At 42.5% G+C, this 21,231-nt stretch overlaps 1 protein-coding gene across 1 annotated transcript in view; it reads left to right on the top strand.

The window, feature by feature from the left end:
• The window catches only part of LOC309549007 (uncharacterized protein), a gene marked incomplete at its 5' end in the record, with an annotated part of 83,089 nt that extends 80,390 nt beyond the window's left edge, over positions 1–2,699 (top strand). The window contains one exon of the mRNA XM_082248948.1: positions 2,574–2,699. Within this exon, the coding sequence (XP_082105074.1) occupies positions 2,574–2,642 (69 nt within the window). The 3' untranslated portion in view covers positions 2,643–2,699. The remainder of the gene's footprint in view (positions 1–2,573) is intronic.
• Positions 2,700–21,231: the final 18,532 nt, after the last annotated feature.

Genomic DNA, 21,231 nt, shown 5'->3' with positions numbered 1-21,231 from the left:
AGGGTGTTTACTTGCTCCGGACGCGTGATGTACCAGCATTCGGGTCCAGGACTCTCCGGTGAGACACCGCCGCTCACCCGATCAATCACCAGGCATGTCGTATGGCCTCTACCTGAGGTTTCGTCACTTACTGACTTTTTCGAAGGGGGTGATTACTTTGAACAGTAAGTTTCTTGCGAATAAATTAATATCTTTGATTACCTCGAATTTGTCCATACTTTTGTTAGGACAAAAGGAGAGTCCTAAAGAGAGCACCTCCATTTGTTCTGTTGTTAGAATTTGTGAAGAGAGGATTTAATAAACAAAACAACATAAAGAGTGGAGCAGTCAGGATGAACACCACATTTGCATCAGAGTCCTTACCTCAAATTCCCTGGCATATCCCCTACACATCAGAGTCCCCCTTACATCAATGCCAACAAAGTCCCACCTTACATCAGTGTCCCCAGAGGGCCACCACCTTACATCAGAGTCCCACCTTACAGCAGTACTACCCCTTACATCAGTCTAGCAGAGTACCCCCTTACACATATCTTCACCACTGGCAGGTGGCAGGCATAAAAAGGCTTTAAAAAAATATTTCAAAACGTTTTTTGTAGCTTTATTGGAATAGCTAGGACATGTATAATAAATGTGATTATTTATTGAACTAATTGTCCTTTCAGTTCAGTCTGTAACTAAATTTATTACATGAAATACAATATCTCAAAAAAAGTGAGTACACCCCTCATATTTTTGTAAATATTTTATTATATCTTTTCATGTGACAACACTGAAGACATTTCACTTTTCTACAATGTAAAGTAGTGAGTGTACAGCTTGTATAACAGTGTAAATTTGCTGCCCCCTCAAAATAACTCAACACACAGCTATTAATGTCTAAACCGCTGGTAACAAAAGTGAGTACACCCCTAAGAGGAAATGTCCAAATTGGGCCCAAAGTCTCAATATTTTGTGTGGCCACCATTATTTTCCAGCACTGCCTTAACCCTCTTGGGCACGGAGTTCACCAGAGTGCTGTACAGGTTGCCACTGGAGTCCTCGTCCACTCCTCCATGACAACATCACAGAGTTGGTGGATGTTAGAGATCTTGCGCTCTTCTACCTTCCATTTGAGGATGCCCCACAGATGCTCAATAGGGTTTAGGTCTGGAGACATGCTTGGCCAGTCCATCACTTTTACCCTCAGCTTCTTTAGCAAGGCAGTGGTCGTCTTGGTGGTGTCTTTGGGGTCGTGATCATGTTGGAATACTGACCTGTAGCCCAGTCTCCAAAGGGAGGGGTTCATGCTCTGCTTCAGTATGTCACAGTACATGTTGGCATTCATGGTTCCCTCAAGGAACTGCAGCTCCCTAGTGCCAGCAGCACTCATGCAGCCCCAGACCATGACACTCCCACCACCATGCTTGACTGTAGGCAAGACAGACTTGTCTTTGTACTCCTCACCTGGCTGCCTCCATGACACCATCTGAACCAAAAAGGTTTTTCCTTGGTATCATCAGACCACAGGACATGGTTCCAGTAATCCATGTCCTTAGTCTGCTTGTCGTCAGCAAACTGTTTGCAGGCTTTTTTGTGCATCATCTTTAAAAGAGGCTTCCTTCTAGGACGACAGCCATGCAGACCAATTTGCAGACCAATTTGCACACCAATTTGATGCAGTATGTGGCGTAAGGTCTGAGCACTGACAGGCTGACCCCCCACCCCTTCAACCTCTGCAGAAATATATTACTCTGGATATTACGCTGAGCATGTGCACTTAACTTCTTTGGTCGACCATGGCGAGGCCTGTTCTTAGTGGAACCTGTCCTGTTAAACCACTGTATGGTCTTGGCCCCTGTGCTGCAGCTCAGTTTTAGGGTATTGGCAATCTTCTTATAGCCTAGGCCATCTTCATGTAGAGCAGCAATTCTTTTTTTCAGATCCTCAGAGAGTTCTTTGCCATGAGGTGCCATGCTGAACTTCCAGTGACCAGTATGAGAGAGTGAGAGTTACATGACACCGGGGAGGGAAAATGGCAAATTGGGCCCAATTTGGACATGTTCACTTAGGGGTGTACTCACTTTTGTTGCCAGTGGTTTAGACAATAATGGCTGTGTGTTGAGTTCTTTTGAGGGGAACAGCAAATTTATACTGTTATACATGCTGTACATTCACTACTTTACATTGTAGCAAAGTGTAATTTATTCAGTGTTGTAACATGAAAAGATGAAAAAAAAATATTTAGAAAAATGTGAGGGGTGTACTCACTTTTTTGAGATACTGTGTATATATATATATATATATATATATATATATTTTTTTTTTTTTTAAATAATATAATATCGTAAATAAAGTAGTCACACTTGAACTGCTCAATCTGCATTTGCATTTCTATTGAAAAGAAAAGTTGTGTTACTGTACTGGACTATCCAGTTTTCAAGTGGACTGTCCAGTTAGTGTTAAATAACAATGAGGGCTTTCTGTGGTTATGGGACAAAAGAAGGCCGCTTCTAAGTATCTAAACAGCTTTTAACTAGCCACTTAGAAAGTGTGCGTAAGTGATTTAATGTGACTTGATCTCTATACCTTAGATTCGGCAGCTACTTGAAGAGGATGTTGAGGACCAAGGCTTTGAGCCCTCAGAAAAGGCAAATCCCTGATTCAAGACTGCTGTTTTACTTATGCACGAAGGAAGAATAATAGATGTATTATCACAATGAACTTCATAAATTCTGTGCTATAAGTAGAGGCCATTCCTGACCAATCCATGACTTATGATGAACATCAATATCCACTGTATATAATTCAGTGTTTTTAGTAGTTCTAAATCCTTTCTGGTAATGAGATGTGAAACCTTTGAATATTGTAGAACCTTTACTAGAAGAGAAATAAAGATTTTTATCTTAGTTATGACATCAGTTTATACTTTTTTTTTTTTTTTTTTTAAACGGTTTTTATTAAAGGCAAAAGAAACATGGTACAGCAATATGCAGTGGAAACAGTAGGTACATGCCTAGATAAAACAAGGCGCTTTGAGATACAAAACTGCTGTATAACACACAAACAACATGTAGCAAATGCAATACGTATATGGGATCGACCCGGCGTCTCGTCTGGATGCAATGAGGGTGCGCTCAAGCTGTAGGTGTGGCCGAGGCCACGCTGTGTAGATGGACCCCCACACAGAAGGGGTTTCAACCAAAACCAAGGTATAGCTCTTAAGTGGGTACACCAGGGGCCGAGTGGGGGGGGGGGGGAGCTGGGTTGGCAGGGTTGGAATGAAAGTGAGGTAAGTCGGGGAGGGTATCAGCAGGTGCCCGGAGGGAGCCTCGAACCCCCTTAGGGGCCCAGGTGGGAAAAGAGAGCCGGTAATGAGGGCGACCAATCAGGTGAGTACAAGGCTGTCGTCAAGGCCCGTGGTAGGCAATGGTCAATCCAGGGTCGCCAGAGCCGTTCATAGGGAACCAGTTTGTTCAACAAAATTGCTTCCATTTTAGCATGGAGCATGGCTTGGGTAACCCTGTGTAGCATAGCCAGATGACAGAGCGTGGGGGTTTTCCACGCTTTCAGTTTATACATTTTTATTCACACATATGCCAAAACAAAATTGCATTTGTCATCATGTTATGATTGTTTTCAAAGAAATGTTGTATATCATGGATTTTCTAAATGTTGAAATCTATATAAATGAGGAAAGACACGCCTTGCATAGTTTAAATTTGAAAGGTGTCAGGTAAATTAATTTCTAGTTCTCTTGGGTTTTTCCTTCACTAGAATTTTATTTGTATATATGTTTCCTAATTCATTTTGATAGAGTTCATTCTAGTTTGTGCTGGGATGATTAAGGTTATGTCTAGAATCACTACATACAAACAGGCTGTATATCAATAAAGCAGTGAAGAATGATGAGCACAGCAGTAACCCACCAGATTAGGTTACTTTCTTTTCAGCGAAAGTAAATATTTCACTTTTACCTGGCGGCAATAATAAACTAGCATATCATTTATCTTGCGATGGACATATGCCTAGAACACAAATACTTTATGTTCCGAGCATACGCCCTTGAATGCATACAGCATTAAACACGTGTGTCGCTTGGTATAGCGTCCAACCCTGTCCAGCTGCAATGAGTATCAGCCTGTCATAGACTTTGAGAGGCTGTAGGCAGCAGAGCTGGATGCTGCATCTGTGCCATCCGAGTGCATGAAAACCCTTGGATTGGGCACAAAGGGGCTAGACACCCAGTGTGCATGTGGCCTAAGCCTAGCATAAAAGAAATACAGGATGCTGGCCTTAAAAGAGAAACACACCTTTAATAAAAAACAGACATATATACTGTATATTCCACTCACCTTTGTGACTGCAGCATTGATCTGATGCTATAGCTGCCCCCCGCTGCCTCTAAAACAGAGAACTGAGCGATCAGGCATCTGGGTAGATCCCGACATTAATGTCAGGATCCCTGCAGAGCCTGGACTAGTTCTGTGACATCAGTGCGCTTTAACCTGCTGTCAGCTGAATCTGGGACACAGGATTGCAGAACAACTAAGTGCACTCCTGTGCCCCACAGGAGAAGTATGGCCAAAATAATTTATTTTGGCCAATTTAATTGGCCATACTTCTTCTTTAACTGAAAAATCTGGTTAAAGTCTTTATCCTAACACGTTTTTTCTGCTACAGAACAGAGTAGCAAAACCAGAGGCTCAGCTAACTAGTTTGTGTTGGAAGGGAAGTTTTACATTGTTTCTATTATGGCAGGGTTCACTCAATTTACCTGTAGTGTTATGCCCATAGAAGCCGCTGGATAGGATGGGTCCTCTGTTCTTTGCCTTGACCGTATCAAGGACTTCAGTCCCTCTGACACACCAGGTTGAGGGCAGGGCCGTCTTTAAGGCAGGGCAAAAGGGGCAGCTGCCCTGGGCCCCATCATTGTTGAGGGGCCCAAAGCAGCTGCCTCATACTTGCCAACTATCTCTGTTTAAATTCCCTTAAAGTTTTAGTCCCATAACTGCCCAGCTCTGTCCTATTGCCATGTACAGTGGGTACGGAAAGTATTCAGACCCCCTTAAATTTTTCACTCTTTGTTATATTGCAGCCATTTGTTAAAATCATTTAGGTTCATTCTTCTTCCTCATGAATGTACACATAGCACCCCATACTGACAGAAAAACACAGAATTGTTGACATTGTTGCAGATTTATTAAAAAAGAAAAACGGAAATATCACATGCTCCTAAGTATTCAGACCCTTTGCTCAGTATTTAGTAGCAGCCTCCTTTTGATCTAATACAGCCAGGAGTCTTTTTGGGAAAGATGCAACAAGTCTTTCACACCTGGATTTGGGGATCCTCTGCCATTCCTCCTTGCAGATCTTCTCCAGTTCTGTCAGGTTGGATGGTAAACGTTGGTGGACAGCCATTTTTAGGTCTCTCCAGAGATGCTCAATTGGGTTTAAGTCAGGGCTCTGGCTGGGCCATTCAAGAACAGTCACGGAGTTGTTGTGAAGCCACTCCTTCGTTATTTTAGCTGTGTGCTTAGGGTCATTGTCTTGTTGGAAGGTAAACCTTCAGCCCAGTCTGAGGTCCAGAGCACTCTGGAGAAGGTTTTTGTCCAGGATATCCCTGTACTTGGCCGCATTCATCTTTCCCTCGTTTGCAACCAGTCGTCCTGTCCCTGCAGCTGAAAAACACCCCCACAGCATGATGCTGCCACCACCATGCTTCACTGTTGGGACTGTATTGGACAGGTGATGAGCAGTGCCTGGTTTTCTCCACACATACCGCTTAGAATTAAGGCCAAAAAGTTCTATTTTGGTCTCATCAGACCAGAGAATCTTATTTCTCACCATCTTGGAGTCCTTCAGGTGTTTTTTTAGCAAACTCCATGCGGGCTTTCATGTGTCTTACACTGAGGAGAGGCTTCCGTCGGGCCACTCTGACATAAAGCCCCGACTGGTGGAGGGCTGCAGTGATGGTTGACTTTCTACAACTTTCTCCCATCTCCTGACTGCATCTCTGGAGCTCAGCCACAGTGATCTTTGGGTTCTTCTTTACCTCTCTCACCAAGGCTCTTCTCCCCCGATAGCTCAGTTTGGCCGGACGGCCAGCTCTAGGAAGGGTTCTGGTCATCCCAAACGTCTTCCATTTGAGGATTATGGAGGCCACTGTGCTCTTAGGAACCTTAAGTGCAGCAGAAATCTTTTTGTAACCTTGGCCAGATCTGTGCCTTGCCACAATTCTGTCTCTGAGCTCTTTAGGCAGTTCCTTTAACCTCATGATTCTCATTTGCTCTGACATGCATTGTGATCTGGAAGGTCTTATATAGACAGGTGTGTGGCTTTCCTAATCAAGTCCAATCAGTATAATCAAACACAGCTGGACTCAAATGAAGGTGTAGAACCATCTCAAGGATGATCAGAAGAAATGGAAAGCACCTGAGTTAAATATATGAGTGTCACAGCAAAGGGTCTGAATACTTAGGACCATGTGATATTTTAGTTTTTCTTTTTTAATAAATCTGCAACAATGTCAACAATTCTGTGTTTTTCTGTCAGTATGGGGTACTATGTGTACATTCATGAGGAAGAAGAATGAACTTAAATGATTTTAGCAAATGGCTGCAATATAACAAAGAGTGAAAAATTTAAGGGGGTCTGAATACTTTCCGTACCCACTGTACATATGACTCACCTGCAGACCCTGTGTTTACCAGTAAATAACCTGCAATGATATGTAAACTGCGACATTAATATGTAAATAGCCATGGACCAGCTGAATTGATATGTAAATAGAGGTAGCATTCATATGTATATCATGACACCCTGAGGTCATATCCACCTTCACTTCTGTTGAATGCTGCCCACTGGGGAGGTAAAGGGGCATGCTTGAAAGTCCTGCCTACAACTGAGGTAATTAAGCCTACCATCAGCCTGTTCTGCAAAGGTAAGCAAATTGGAGGGGAACCTTTTTTCAAAATACCATGGGAGCACAGCACCCTGAATTTTGGTGGATGGGAATACGCACATCTCAGCAGATCCGTGAAGTTGTTATTAACAATTAATGCCACTGCTGTGTACCAGGCGAAGGGCAGCAGATTTCTGTGGTGTCAGGAAAGCAATTTTGCATGTTTTCCTGACACAAGAAATGTGAATGCAGGCTAAATGTCTCGGTTACATTGGTGGTCAGTGTAAATCTTCTCATTACATTGGGGCTTGGTGAAAAATCCTTTCATTCACACTAGTGGTCAGTGTAAATGTCCCCCTTACTTTGGTTGTCAGTGTAACTTCTTCATCACATTGGTGATCACAGTGTACATTTCCCTTTACAGTGGTGGTAAGTGCAGAATTGCCCTTACATTGGTGGTCAGTGTAAATCCCCCCTAACATGGGTGGTCAGTGTAGAAGTGTCACCTTACATTGGTGGTCAGTACAAATCTCCTCAACAATGGTTGTCAGTGTAAACTCCTCCTTACATGGAGGTCATTGTATATTCCCCCTTACACTGGTGGTTGGTAAAAATGCTCCTATTACATTGGTGTCAGTGTAGAAATCCCTCTGTATATTGGTGGGGGGCATAAACCCCCCCATTGCATTGTGGTCAGTGTAGAATCTCCCCTCACATTGGTGGTCAGTGTAGAATCTCCCCTCACATTGGTGGTCAGTGTAAAATCCTCCACTATATACTTGCCAAAGATTTCCTGCTTTGCTCTACATGATTCAGAATTTTCCACAGTGTACTGCCTCCTGACTAATCCCATCCCCCCATCACTGCCACTGATCCCATCTACCCCTCAGCATTGCCACTGATCACCCCCCTTTCCCAGCAATGCCACTGATCCCAGGAGTCCTAGTATCACTAGGAGTTTTCTATTTATTTATGGGTCCCCTCACCTCCCCAGTCCATGGTGTGCAGGCAAGCAACCAATCAATGGGCAGTAATGATGTGCACTAACCTCTTGCAACCAATTATAGATGGGTAAGGATGTGCAGTAACCTCTAGCAACAAATCAGTGAGCAGTAAAAATGTGCAGTAACCTCTAGTAACCAATTAGTGATTGGTAAGGATGTTCAGGAACCTATAGCAACCAATCAGTGAGCATTATTATTGTACAGTAATCTCTAGAAATGAATCAACAAGCAGTAGTCATGTGCTGTAACCTCGAGGAAATAGACAGTGAGCCACAGTGTGTGCTGTAACCTCTAGCAGTCAGTCAGTGAGCAGTAATGATACACTGTAACCTCTGGCAACCAATCGCAATTGCTGCCTGATCTGATTAAATAAACGAATTTTGAGCCTAGCTGCTGTTTATTGTATGTCTCAGTGAAGGTGGAGAGCGAAATTGCATGGGGGGCCCAAGAAAATGTTTGCCCAGGGTCCAATCAATATTAAAGACGGCCCTGGTTGAGGGTACAAGCATATAAAACACAGTAAATCATAGAAAGTAATACTTGGAACTAGTATATCAAGGAACAGACAGTGAACCAAAACTTAAAGTGATTGTAATGCCTATTTTTTTTCTATCAAAATAACAAACAAATTATACTTACCTCCTCTGTACAGTTGGTTTTGCACAGGGCAGCCCTGATCCTCCCCTTCTCAGGTCCCTGGCTGGTGCTCCTGGCCCCTCCTTCTTGTTGAGTTCCCCCACAGCAAACAGCTTACTATGGGGGCACCCAAGCCGAGCTGCATCTCCGTGTATCCATTCAGACACGGAGCCGTAGTTTGGCCCCACCCCCTTTTTCTCCCAATTGGATAAGCCTAGACACTCATGCACTTTGCTGGATAGAGATGGGGCTCGGGTAAATATTAGGCTGGCTGAGGGGGGGGGGGGCTGCTGCACACAGAAAACTTTTTATCTTAGTGCATTAATGGTGGCTATGCTAGGCTTAAACAGATTGGGCGTGTGGTGTCCATATTGAAATGGTGGCAAAGGTAAAAGGGAATAAAGGAACTTTGCAGAATGGAAGGGGCGGTCCCTTAAGTTGTTCTTTTGCTGGCGATCGTTTGGGCCCTTTACCACTTCAGCCCCAGAAGGTTTTACCCCCTTAACGACCAGGCCATTTTTTGCGATACGGCACTGTGTTGCATTAACTGGCAATTACGCGGTCGTGCGATGCTGTACCCAAATAAAATGAATATCCTTTTTTCCCACAAATAGAGCTTGCTTTTGGTGGTATTTGATCACCTCTGCGGTTTTTATTTTTGCGCTATAAACAAAAAAATACAGACAATTTAAAAAAATATATATATATATATTTTTTACTTTCTGCTATAAAACACATAAAACAAATGTAAAAAATCTACTTTCTGCATCAATTTAGGCCAATTTGTATTCTGCTTTATATTTTTGGTAAAAAAAATCCCAAAAAGTGTATATTAATTTGTTTGGGCAAAACTTATAGTGTCTACAAACTATAGGATAGATTTATGGACTTTATATTTTTTTTTTATTGTTTTTACTAGTAATGGCGGCGATCAGCAATTTTTGGGGACCAGTGACACCAATATAGTGATCAGTGCTAAAAAAAAATGCACTGCCACTGTATAAATGACACTGACAGGGAAGGGGTTAACATCAGGGGCAATCAAAGGGTTAATTGTGTTCCCTGAGTGTGCTTTCTTACTGTGTGGCGGATGGACTGACTGGAGGAAGGGAGACATCTGTGTTTCTGATTAGCAGGAACACAAAATCTCTCTCTCTCCCTCTGTGAAAGAATGGCGGTCTGCCTTGTTTACATAGGGAGATCGCTGTTCTGTCTCTCCTACGAACGATTGGCGGGTCCCAGCAGCCATTGCGGCCGCCGAAACAGCTGCGGGAGCGTAGCTCTGGAGCCACTCACCCCAGAGCCGATGACGGGCATCACGTACAAGTACGTGATTTTGCACTTAAGGGCCGTCCGGCCGCAGTAAATGTATGTGGGTCAGTTTTTAAGGGGCTAAGGAACATTGGTGCACTTATTGATGGTCTTAATAAACCTGCCTATAGTAAAAGTGTGGTATAGGTGCAGCTTAACTTGGCATGGAACAACGTAGATCCAGGCCAGAGATAGTGACAATATGGTATGACTGCAATACAGAGTTGTTTAGATCAGTATAGATCTGGTAAAGATGTGGTATAATAAATCTGGTAAGGTTGTGATATAGATCTGCTAAAGGTACGGTATAGATTTGGAAAAGGGGCAGTAAAGATTTGGTGCACTAGATATCCTGCTCTCAGTAGATCAGTTCTGCTAACAGTGACACAACTGGGCAGGCAACCCTCTCACTGTTTCCCAGCAGGTTACTGCAGTTTCTTGTGGTGGAAGGAAGCCACCTTCTTCTCTTGTGACAGCAGTGGAAAAGGGCAGGGATGAAAACAGTACAGCACTGCCCCAGATGTTCTTATCCCAGTTTTAGGCTCAAATCTCGCTAGCCTGGCCTGCTGCCGACAGATGAGAACAATGAACGGTCTGCATGCATCATTTTCTGCAGCGCCAAGACAGTGGGTTTTTTCCACAAAACTCAAAAAGGACCCCTCTCACTCATACTGCGTATAGCCTATTTGGACTTGTAGTGTAAAGGATCCATTGCCGACTTACATGGTTGCTGCATTGGACCACAAGTCCCAAGATCCCCAGTGCTCTACCTAGGAGTCCATTGGCTTGCTTGACTTTCTCCACCTACTGGCCAGGGGAAGATGATGAAGCATAACATCAAGGAGAGGGGCAGAGAGCAATGCTCCCATCTCTATATCTCTGTAGCCCAGCACCTTTCGTAAATCACTTGCACTAATGGTTCTAGACTATAGAAATAAATAAAAGATACTTTTGCGCGTGTGGGGGTTTAAATGGAGTTAAATTCAGCCACTTCTTGTCTACATGCAATTGCTCCAGAGTTATTTGCATGTAGGCAGGTACCTATTTGCACAGAACGCTCTCATCAATGCCCAGGACCAGGCGGGGACTGCGGTCATGTGAAAAATTCAACATTAAGGCAGTTGCTCGACTTAGAGATGAGCCTTCACTGTGTGAAGTAGTTAGAGTACAGAATTCCTGGGAAAGTGACCTGTCCCATGTCACTACACACTGTAACTTGGTAGATGTTTGCATTAGGAAGGACATGTTGAACCTGCACCCGCTCTACTAGTCCTCTGTTACTTCACTTCCTGTACCTTCTAACCAGGCCACAAATTTCTCTGATGCGGATTTGGTTCCTGCTTTGGCTTTTGGAAACCGACCGCTAAGGAAGGAGCCTGACTAAAAACCCCCTCTCTACTGGAAGACCTGTCACCTTACCAGGTACCATGCCTAATGACTAGTTCCTTGTAGTTTGTTCCTTGTACTTGGTTACTCTTAGCAATTATATTCCTTCTCTTTGTCTTGCCAAGTTAACCCTTTTTGTAGTAGCTGAGCTTCATACCCCTTTGTGCCATACAGATCCTGGTTCTTTAGATACTCCAGAAGCAACATGTACCCCTTTGAATAACCTCAGACCAGGCTCATAACAGTTAATGAAGAAGTGCGGCATTACGTCCTTCCCCTAACCCTAACTATTGTAGTGTGGCCACCCAGGCATATCTCAGTGAGGCAAAAGTCTATTATGGCATTGTTCATGGCTTGGATGTCTGCGAAAATCCCATTGTCTTCAGCAGTAGTCCTGATTCCACCTACAGAACAGAGTCAACCTGCTAGGAAAAGAGAGACCCCTGGATCTCTGTCTTCCCCCTTTTTTATAGCACAAGTGGGCCGGCTTGAACCAAAAAGCCTGGAAACTAAGCCTGCAAAAGTTAACCCTTTCTCCTGGCCTGAGCCGGATGCTAAATTATTAGAACCAAACCTAGTTCAACCTGACTACATGCACATCATTTCTCTGGATCTGCTTCCTGATAATGTCAGTGATAAACCTTACTTGGGCAATGTGTTTCAGCACTGCTACTAGTTCTAGACTCCAGTTATTTACAGACAGTTGTAACACAATAACAGAAGGTGTCTGATTTTAAAATATTGATAACAAATTTTAGTATTGCAATAACTTGTAAAATGTATACGAAATTTTAATGATTGGGTTTAGATTTACTTTGAAGTGATCTTTACAAGGGCTGTTTAATATTTCATGGTTCCTTCCCTCATGAAGGATAGCCGCTTTTAGGCTGGGTTCACACCAGCTGCGGCACGGGTCACAGCAAGGGTCTGGTGCATCCTAGTGCTCTGCTTCAGATGTGAATCAGGTCTGAATTTTTGTCTGAATTCGGACCTGAAACTGAGCCAAAGACACACATGACCATTTTCCAGTGTGGACTGCGGCCTCCCCGGAGATGTGTGAGCCAGCTCCATTGAGAGCCGGTCACACTCTCCTGTCATGCAAATTGGATGTGGGGAAACCCACATCCAATTCCCATAAGTGTGAACCCAGCTTAAAACACAAAATAAATCTGTAGGGAAGTAAGTAATTAAATATAATTATCTTATTCCCATCTTCCTGGCAGGGTACATAGGTGAGGGTGATGTCATGCTCCTCCTGGCGAGATACTTGGAATAACTGAGTATCACAAATCTTGCAAGAAGAAACACTGTTTAAAGTGTATTCCCACTTTTGTAGCTAAATTAAGATAACACCTACTTTATTATTGTTATATATTCCCCTTCAGATAGCATAACCTACAAAAAAAAAAATAAAACACCTATTTTAGATGCTGATGCTCTTCTCTGGAACCTCCAGCACTGTAAAATCCTAGGTAGTTCTCTTTGTTTATGAAGTCTGGACAGCTGTGTTTGCTATAATTTAACCTGTCTGTACTGTGCATGCAGATCTTCATTATTGATTGTAACTAGACCTAAACACTGACTGATCTAACAAACAGTTAAAGATTTAGAAGCTTGGCTGCTCCATTGTCCATTAAAAAGGACAGGCTTACTCAGATAAAAAAAAAAAAGCAGTCAGCCATGACACTTTCTCTTGAGAAACACCTAAAAGTCAAGAAACGTTTAAAAAAATGTTTTAATGTATGTTGTGTGAATGGAAACACATAACATACATAGTGGGGTTTCTTAACTTTTTAGCGACCGCCCTGCACTTGATCACAACCTGGAGCCGATGGGCGGGTACCATGAACTTGATGTCTGCCAGCACCCGCCGATCACTCGGTACACAGGCAGAATGGCAGTCTGCCTATGTAAACAAGGCAGATTCCTGTTCTGTCAGTAGGGAAGACATGGATCCTGTGTTCCTGCAAAGCAGGGACATGGATCCATGTCTTCCCCTAGTACAAGCACCTCCCCCACAAGAAAACACCAGCTAGGCACACAATTAACCCTTTTATTGCCCCTAATGTTTAACCACTTCCTAGCCAGTATCATTAGTACAGTGACAGTGAATATTTTTAGCAGTGATCACTGTATTAGTGTCACTGGTTCCCAAAAAAGCGTCAAAAGTGTCAGTTAGTGTTCGATTGTCCGCTACAATATCATAGTCTTGCTATAAGTCGCTATTCGCCAAAATTACTTGTAAAAAAAAAAATAAAATATCCCATAGTTTGTAGACGCTATAACTTTTGTGCAAACCAATCAATATATGCTCAGTGGGATTTTTTTTAACCAAAAATATGTAGAAGAATACATATTAACATTTATTTATGAAGAAATTCGATTTTCTACATTTTTTTATTGGATATGTTTTATAGCAGAAAGTAAAACATTTTGTTTTTTGTTTTTTTTTTCAAAATTGTCGGCCTTTTTTTATTTATATTGCAAAAAAATAAAAAATGCAGTGGTAATGAAATACCACTAAAAGAAAGCTCTATTTGTGGGAAAAAAAGGACATAAATTCTATTTGGGTACAGGCCTGGTCAGGAATCTTCCGGAGGTCAAGTGGTAAATCTCTTATCAGTCTCTTTTCTGATGTGGACTCATTCCCCATTACTAACAAAACAAAGAGGAAAATAAGGTGCTTTTTTCAGGTGGAGGGTGACAAGACAGTATTTTGTGATCGACAGTTTGTCTATTGCACATTCTTGACATTATCTGTCCTGACTGCATTAAAATCAGACAGTTTCTGTGACTCCACTATGCATTTACCACAAACCAAGTGAGTAGCATGACAAAAAAACAAAACAAAGTCATGAATAGAAATTTTCACAGTACATACTGTATTTGACACCAGAATACTGTCACCTGTAATTATTATTATTTTTTTTTTATAATTTAAGCTTCAGAAATTCTGTTGCTTATTTTCCTGGATTTTGTATTTTCATTGGTGTTACTTAGTTCCATCGACCTCAAGGAGAAAAGCTTGTCCTTCGCACCCATCTCCTATGGTAACACACCAGATCTAAAGTTAGGTTTATACTATTTTCACCCCTAGACCAGCTTCCTTCCCTAACACAATAACACACAGTGCGCTTGCACATTCCTATTATAGGAATAGACGGTGGAGGTGCAGTAGACATTGCATATCTAGATTTTAGTAAGGCTTTTGACACTGTCCCACATAGAAGACTTATCAATAAACTGCAGTCTTTGAGCATGGACTCCCATATTGTTGAGTGGATTAGGCAGTGGCTGAGTGACAGACAACAGAGGGTTGTAGTCAATGGAGAACATTCAGAACAAGGTCATTTTACCAGTGGGGTACCTCAGGGATCTGTACTGGGACCAATTTTGTTTAATATCTTCATAAGTGATATTGCAAAAGGCCTCGATGGTAAGGTTTGTCTTTTTGCTGATGACACAAAGATATGTAACAGGGTTGATGTTCCTGGAGGGAAACGCCAAATGGAAAAGGATTTAGGAAAACTAGAAGAATGGTCAGAACTCTGGCAACTGAAATTTAATGTGGATAAGTGCAAGATAATGCACCTGGGGCGTAAAAACCCAAGGGCAGAATATAGAATATTTGACACAGTCCTGACCTCAGTATCTGAGGAAAGGGATTTAGGAGTAATTATTTCAGAAGACTTAAAGGTGGGAAGACAATGTAATAGAGCAGCACGAAATGCCAGCAGAATGCTTGGATGTATAGGGAGAGGTATAGGCAGTAGAAAGAGAGAAGTGCTTATGCCGCTGTACAGAACACTGGTGAGACCTCACTTGGAGTATTGTGCGCAGTACTGGAGGCCATATCTCCAGAAGGATATAGATACTCTAGAGAGAGTTCAGAGAAGAGCTACTAAACTAGTACATGGATTGCAGGAAAAAAACTTACCAGGAAAGGTTAAAGGACCTTAACATGTATAGCTTGGAAGAAAGAAGAGACAGAGGGGATATGATAGAAACTTTTAAATACATAAAGGGAATCAACTCGGTAAAGGAGGAGAGCATATTTAAAAGAAGAAAAACTACCACAAGAGGACACAGTTTTAAATTAGAGGGGCAAAGGTTTAAAAATATGAGGAAGTATTACTTTACTGAGAGAGTAGTGGATGCATGGAATAACCTTCCTGCAGAAGTGGTAGCTGCAAATACAGTGAAGTTTAAGCATGCATGGGATAGGCATAAGGCTATCCTTCATATAAGATAGGGCCAGGGACTATTCATAGGATTCAGATATATTGGGCAGACTAGATGGGCCAAATGGTTCTTATCTGCTGACACATTCTATGTTTCTATGTCTATAGGGTGGCAATGCTCTGTCCCTGTCTCCCAATTATCCACTGTCGCTGTCACATGCTCTCCTAATGGAGACTACAAACATCTGTGCGGAGCTGCTGCATGGGCATGATTGTCACCATCGGAAAATCCGCCCTGAGAAATAACAGTTGCTTGAGTGCATTCAACTGTTACAGGAAGTAAAATGTGAAAAAAATACAGAAGCTGTTATGAGAAAAAGGTATTTTATTTAAAAAATGTTAATTGTTTATGATGCGCAGTGCTTTAACAATCTAAATGGCATTTAGTTAGGGTTTACATGTGCAATATTTTTAGTAGTAGCGCACATTTTTGAGCTCCTGGATGGCTAGCTATACTACGTGCTATTCAGCACCACATTTCAGGAGAACTGCACGTCTTTTCATAAGCTCTTTCACTGATCCAGAAATTGGTTCTTTCTTACAAATAAAATGACAGCTTGAATTTGGCAGGTAAGCATATGAAAGGAGAGATACTGGCCAAAAAAGAACATTGTTGCTGTCAGCAGGTGGCACTCTGAATCCTTCTTCCATTCAAGCAATGACATAAGTGAAATTTAGCACTACAGTACCATGAGGCCAGGCTGCCTTAATGATGCATCCTAGTGGGTTTATATACCTGGGCTACCAAGCAGTAAAATGAAGGCAAGTATAAGCAGCTGGTGGGGCCCCCATTAAAGGGAACCTATTTCTTGGACAAACCACAGGTTTACTTTAAAGCAGGCCTCGCTGTAAAATGCAAGAATCAGCAGCAAAAAGCTACAATAAACCTGTAGGGAATAAAGTTATTAAATATACTTCTGCTGAAGATGTTCACGGGGCGAACGCAACGCATACGGGTGGGAGAAGCCGTTGACAGAGTTAGATGATAGAATGTTCAAGCAATATAAATTATGAACTGCAAACTTCCTGATCGCTGGTACATAGATGAAAATCTAGACATTAGAAGAAGGGCTTCAGGCAGTGCTGAAGGAGCAGATATCTACTAAAAAGTATGTATTGGCAGCTTCTACTATCTGCTATATCTTAAAGCAGGGGGGTCAAACTCAAATTCATCGGGGGCTGCATCAGCAATATGGTTTTCCTCAAGGGGCCATTTGTATATCTAAGACTGTATTTACCCTTTATCATATTAAATAATTGCCTCTGCATTTAACTATTTCTGGTTTTTAATTTAAGTAATAATTAGCTCAGAGTTCTGGGGTGTGCTGTGTGCAAAGGGCAGGGTTCAGAGCTGCTCTACGTTCAGAATGCAGAGTTCAAGAGTGCGCTATGTAGCGAGTGCAGGGTTCAGGGGTGTGCTGTGTACAGAGTGCAGGGTTTAGGGTTGCACTTTGTGCAGAGTGCAGGATTCAGGGTTGCACTACAGACACAGTGCAGGGTTCAGGGGTGTGTTACAGACAGAGTGCAGGGTTCAGGGGTGTGTTACAGACAGAGTGCAGGGTTTAGGGGTGTGCTACATACAGAGTGCAGAGTTCAGGAGTTGCGCTACGTACAGAGTGCAGGAATCAAGAGTGCCATTCACTTAGACCATCACTTTCCTCTAACAAGACCCTTCACATAAACCTGTGACAACAGAAACTATTCAGATCTGCCTCATTAAAAATGGCTGCTGGTACTTTTTAAGAAATACCAGTGACATCAGATAGATGATACTGAGATTTCTCATGTAACTATAATGTGGAAGAACTATTGTTACATTGTGGTTGTAAAGGCAGAAGGTTTTTTTCTTACCTCGATCCAGCAATGTGCAAGAGAACCGAGGCTCCCTCCGGTCCCTTGCTCCTGAATGGCTCAGATCGAGTAGCAGGAGCTATGGGGGCACACGGTGGGTGGGTGCAGCCAGGAGAGCTGGCGGGGGATCCGAGAAGAGGTGGATTGGGTCGCTCTGTGCAAAACCACTGCACAGAGAAAGTAAGTATATCCTGTTTGTTATTTTTAAATAAAAAAAACAAGCCTTTACTATTACTTTAAAGCAGTATTGAGCCTAAAACCAAAAATGTTATATTTTGCAGCTTACCAATCATTAGATATGGTGGATACATTCTTTTTGTTGGCTTTTTCCCCTCTGTTTTCACCTGGTGATCTGGCCAGTAACATTCCCCCTGTATTAGAGAGAAAACACTCTGGATAAAGGAGCACAGGGGGCACCTTTGGACAGCAGCATTGTCATTCTGGGGAAGGGGAGTACTAAAAGTACTAGCAGATTTAGATACAGTAACAAATTGAACCTGACATCCAGCTACTACATTATAATCAGTTACAGCAGTTTTTACTTTTGGGATAAAAGTTTTACATAAATAAATAAAACTAATCACTGTAAGCACCCATGTCAGTGTTTAATGGTTTTTCTCATCCCTGTAACTGCAAGAGAGTGTTTCAGTTGCAAAACAACAGACTCACTGGCTCGATTACCAGATGAAAATAGAAGAAAGCCTAAAAAGGGTACCAAATACAGTCATCACAATTAAGGACTGGAAAGTTGTAATACAGTATAATCATACAGTATAATCATTTTTGCTTTTGGATTCAATACTGCCTTAACTCAGGAATCCCTGTAGAGTGCTCTGTAAATTGAGCCAGTGGATGCATTTGACAGATGACAGTCCATCTACAGACAAGACCTACCTTGGTATTTATTAATAGTTTTGATGGTGAGGAGTTAAAACCCCTGTTTGGTTTTATTGCTGTCTGTGCCACCATCTAAATGTCCTCATCGCCCTCATCATTAACCACTTAAGCCCCGGAAGATTTGGCTGCTCAAAGACCATGCCCTATTTTGCGATTCGGCACTGTGTGACTTTAACGGACTATTGCGTGATTGTGCGACACTGTACTCAAACGAAATTTACATCCTTTTTTCCCCACAAATAGAGCTTTCTTTTGGTGGTATTTGATCACCTGTGCGATTTTTATTTTTTGCGCTATAAACAAAAAAAGAGTGACAATTTTGAAAAAATACCAATATTTTTCACTTTTTTTATATGAAATTCTCAAAAAAATGTAAAAATCTAAATTTTTTAACATTTTAGGTCAATTTGTTTTCTGCTACATATTTTTGGTAAAAAAAAATCACAATAAGCGCATTTTGATTGGTTTGCGCAAAAGTTATTGCGTTTACTAACTATGGGAAAGATTTATGTAATTTTTATTGTTTTTTTTTAACTAGTAATCTGCAAATTTTTTTTTTGCGGGACTGCGACATTGCGGCGGACAGATCGGACCCCTGACTGTCACTTTTGAGAGTACCAGTGACATTACTACAGTAATCAGTGCTATAAATATGCACTGTTATTGTCAAAATGACACTGGCAGGGAAGGGGTTAACTTTACTGGTGATTAAGGGGTTAAGTGTGTCCCTAGGGGCGTGGTTCTAAATGTGGAGGGGCGTGGCTTGTGATGTAATCACAGAGATATACGATCCTACATAGCAGGATCGCATAGCCTCTGATCTTACATCAGGGAGAATGACAGACGGCTGTGTTTACATCAGCCGTCTGTCTTTTTCCCTCTGCAGCGGTAGATCGTGAGTGACCGGCGGCCATTGTAGCCGACGGTCACTCGCGCTAGCTCCCCAGGGAACGAGCAGGGGCGGGAGCGCGCCGTCGGCGGCGCGCGCTCGCCCCCCAAAGGCGGCTGAGCAAGTGACGTACCCCTACGTCACTTTGCCCAGCAGCGCTGCCTGCCGCAGTATATGTGGTTAATGTCACTGGGAATGAAAGTGAAAATAAATCCAGTATTTCACCAGAACAGGAATAGAGATGAAACCTTCCAATGGGGGACACTTGTTTCAGTGACAACGTGTAGGCAGGGGTAGTCTATATTCTCCACTGCAGGTGGCGCTCGGCTGCAGCGGCAATGCAGATGGGGAAGGAAGTCGAGAGGAACTCAGTTCCTCTATGGTTTCTTCAGTCACAGGGAGGCAGCTATTTGATTAGATGCTGGCACCCCATGTGACTTTGGTGGCCATCTTGGATGAGGGCAGAGCCTATCCAAGGCCCTGGCTCCCTGCTTTGGCACACATTTTATTGAGTGGCAGTGTAGGGACAGGACACTCGTCTGTCAGGGACAGTGCTTAGATTCAGGGACAGTATCTATGTGTTATATGGGATGTTGGTTTGCGACACTATCCTTATAAATATTTATATGTGCAATCTATGTTGTGATATCTGCGTAAAAGTGCTATTGTGCATAAATTAATAAAACAATTCATACAAAAATGCAAAGAATATTACATATACAAATATGTGAAATCCACTGCCTAGATCATGGGTGTCCAACCTGCGGCCCTCCTGCTGTTGCAGAACTACAAATCCCATCATGCCTCTGCCTTTGGGAGTCATGCTTGTAACTGTCAGCCTTGCAGTCTTGCAATGCCTCATGGGACTTGTAGTTCCGCAACAGTTGGAGGACCACAGGTTGGATACCCATGGCCTAGATAATCACTGTGTGCGGTTATCTTATTAGAAAAGAGCTAATGCTGTGAATCAAGAAAAAGTGCATGGATATAGACATATATAGTGAGTCCAAATAGTCCCCAATTGTGTATTAACATCCACTCACTAACCACCCGAGGAACTATTGTAATGTGGGTAAGCAAGACCCTTATGCAAACAAATTAATGCTAAATTGTGCAAAAGATGATAAACCTTATTGAAGGATAAAAATAAAAAATGAAAATAAAAAATAACAATAAATTAGAAAACTCTATGTAGTCTGCACTGTTCAATCCATATCAGCAGCCATTTGTTTTACTATGTAAGTGAATGTCCCAATGTGTCCACAGTGCTGTGCCAAAATTATGTCTGTGCAGATGTTACACCATTCAGTGTCCTCTGTGTCTTCACCCGTGGTCCCCACTAGCTAATGCGCTCACCAGAAAGCCCACCCCTTTCAACAGGGGTACAACGCTTTAGGTACTATCCTTCCCGTTATGGGATGTCCCCGCTTCTGGTGTCCGATTCCCAGGCGGGTCTGTTGTTTCTCAGGGAAAAAGGATAGAATGCCCCATAGTGTAATAATATTTCAACCAAATGTTTTATTTCAATAGTAACTTACAGTTGCAGAGCAAAAAATCCAGCGTTGCTGTGGCGCTTCCGCGTTCCACAGCTGAAAACCACAATATCGGAAGTGACGGGAGTAGGAAAAGTCTGGGACACCCTCTCCTTCCTGGAAGCCTCCCCAATTGGCTACGGACCAGCCAGGCCGCATTCGGCTCCTCACGACAGATGCTGTCAGTACCTCTGATTCTTCAAGCCTCTGTCTCATCGCTGTTACAGCTTGTGAGTGTATCCAGTCTGGTTGCCTTTCTGCGGGGTCTGTTGTGTATTGCTGGATTTCCGTCACAATATATCCCTGTTGCTGCACGTGGACTCTGTGTGTTTTCTGCCTGCCACATAACGGTGCACCTACTCACAAACTGCCTAAGAGGGCATGTCCCTAACATTGGAAAGATATCCTCTCACTTCCTGTGAGGAAGTAAAAATGAGACACAGCTGGCAATAAAAACATTATTTGTTATCTTAAGTAGCCTATTTAGCCATATCCAACATTGTAGTTTGGTAGGTAGCCGCAAACTGAATCGCCAACTAGCTTTTTTAAAGTAGAAGTAAAGCCAAAGCTACAGTATTTTGGCTGTACTTCTCTAGGCAAA

Source organism: Pelophylax lessonae (genome assembly GCF_965119305.1).
Source record: "Pelophylax lessonae genome assembly, chromosome: 3".
Classification (NCBI taxonomy): Eukaryota; Metazoa; Chordata; class Amphibia; order Anura; family Ranidae; genus Pelophylax; species Pelophylax lessonae.
The sequence above is the reverse complement of the archived record's forward strand: the minus strand, read 5'-3'. Positions and strand labels throughout refer to the sequence as shown.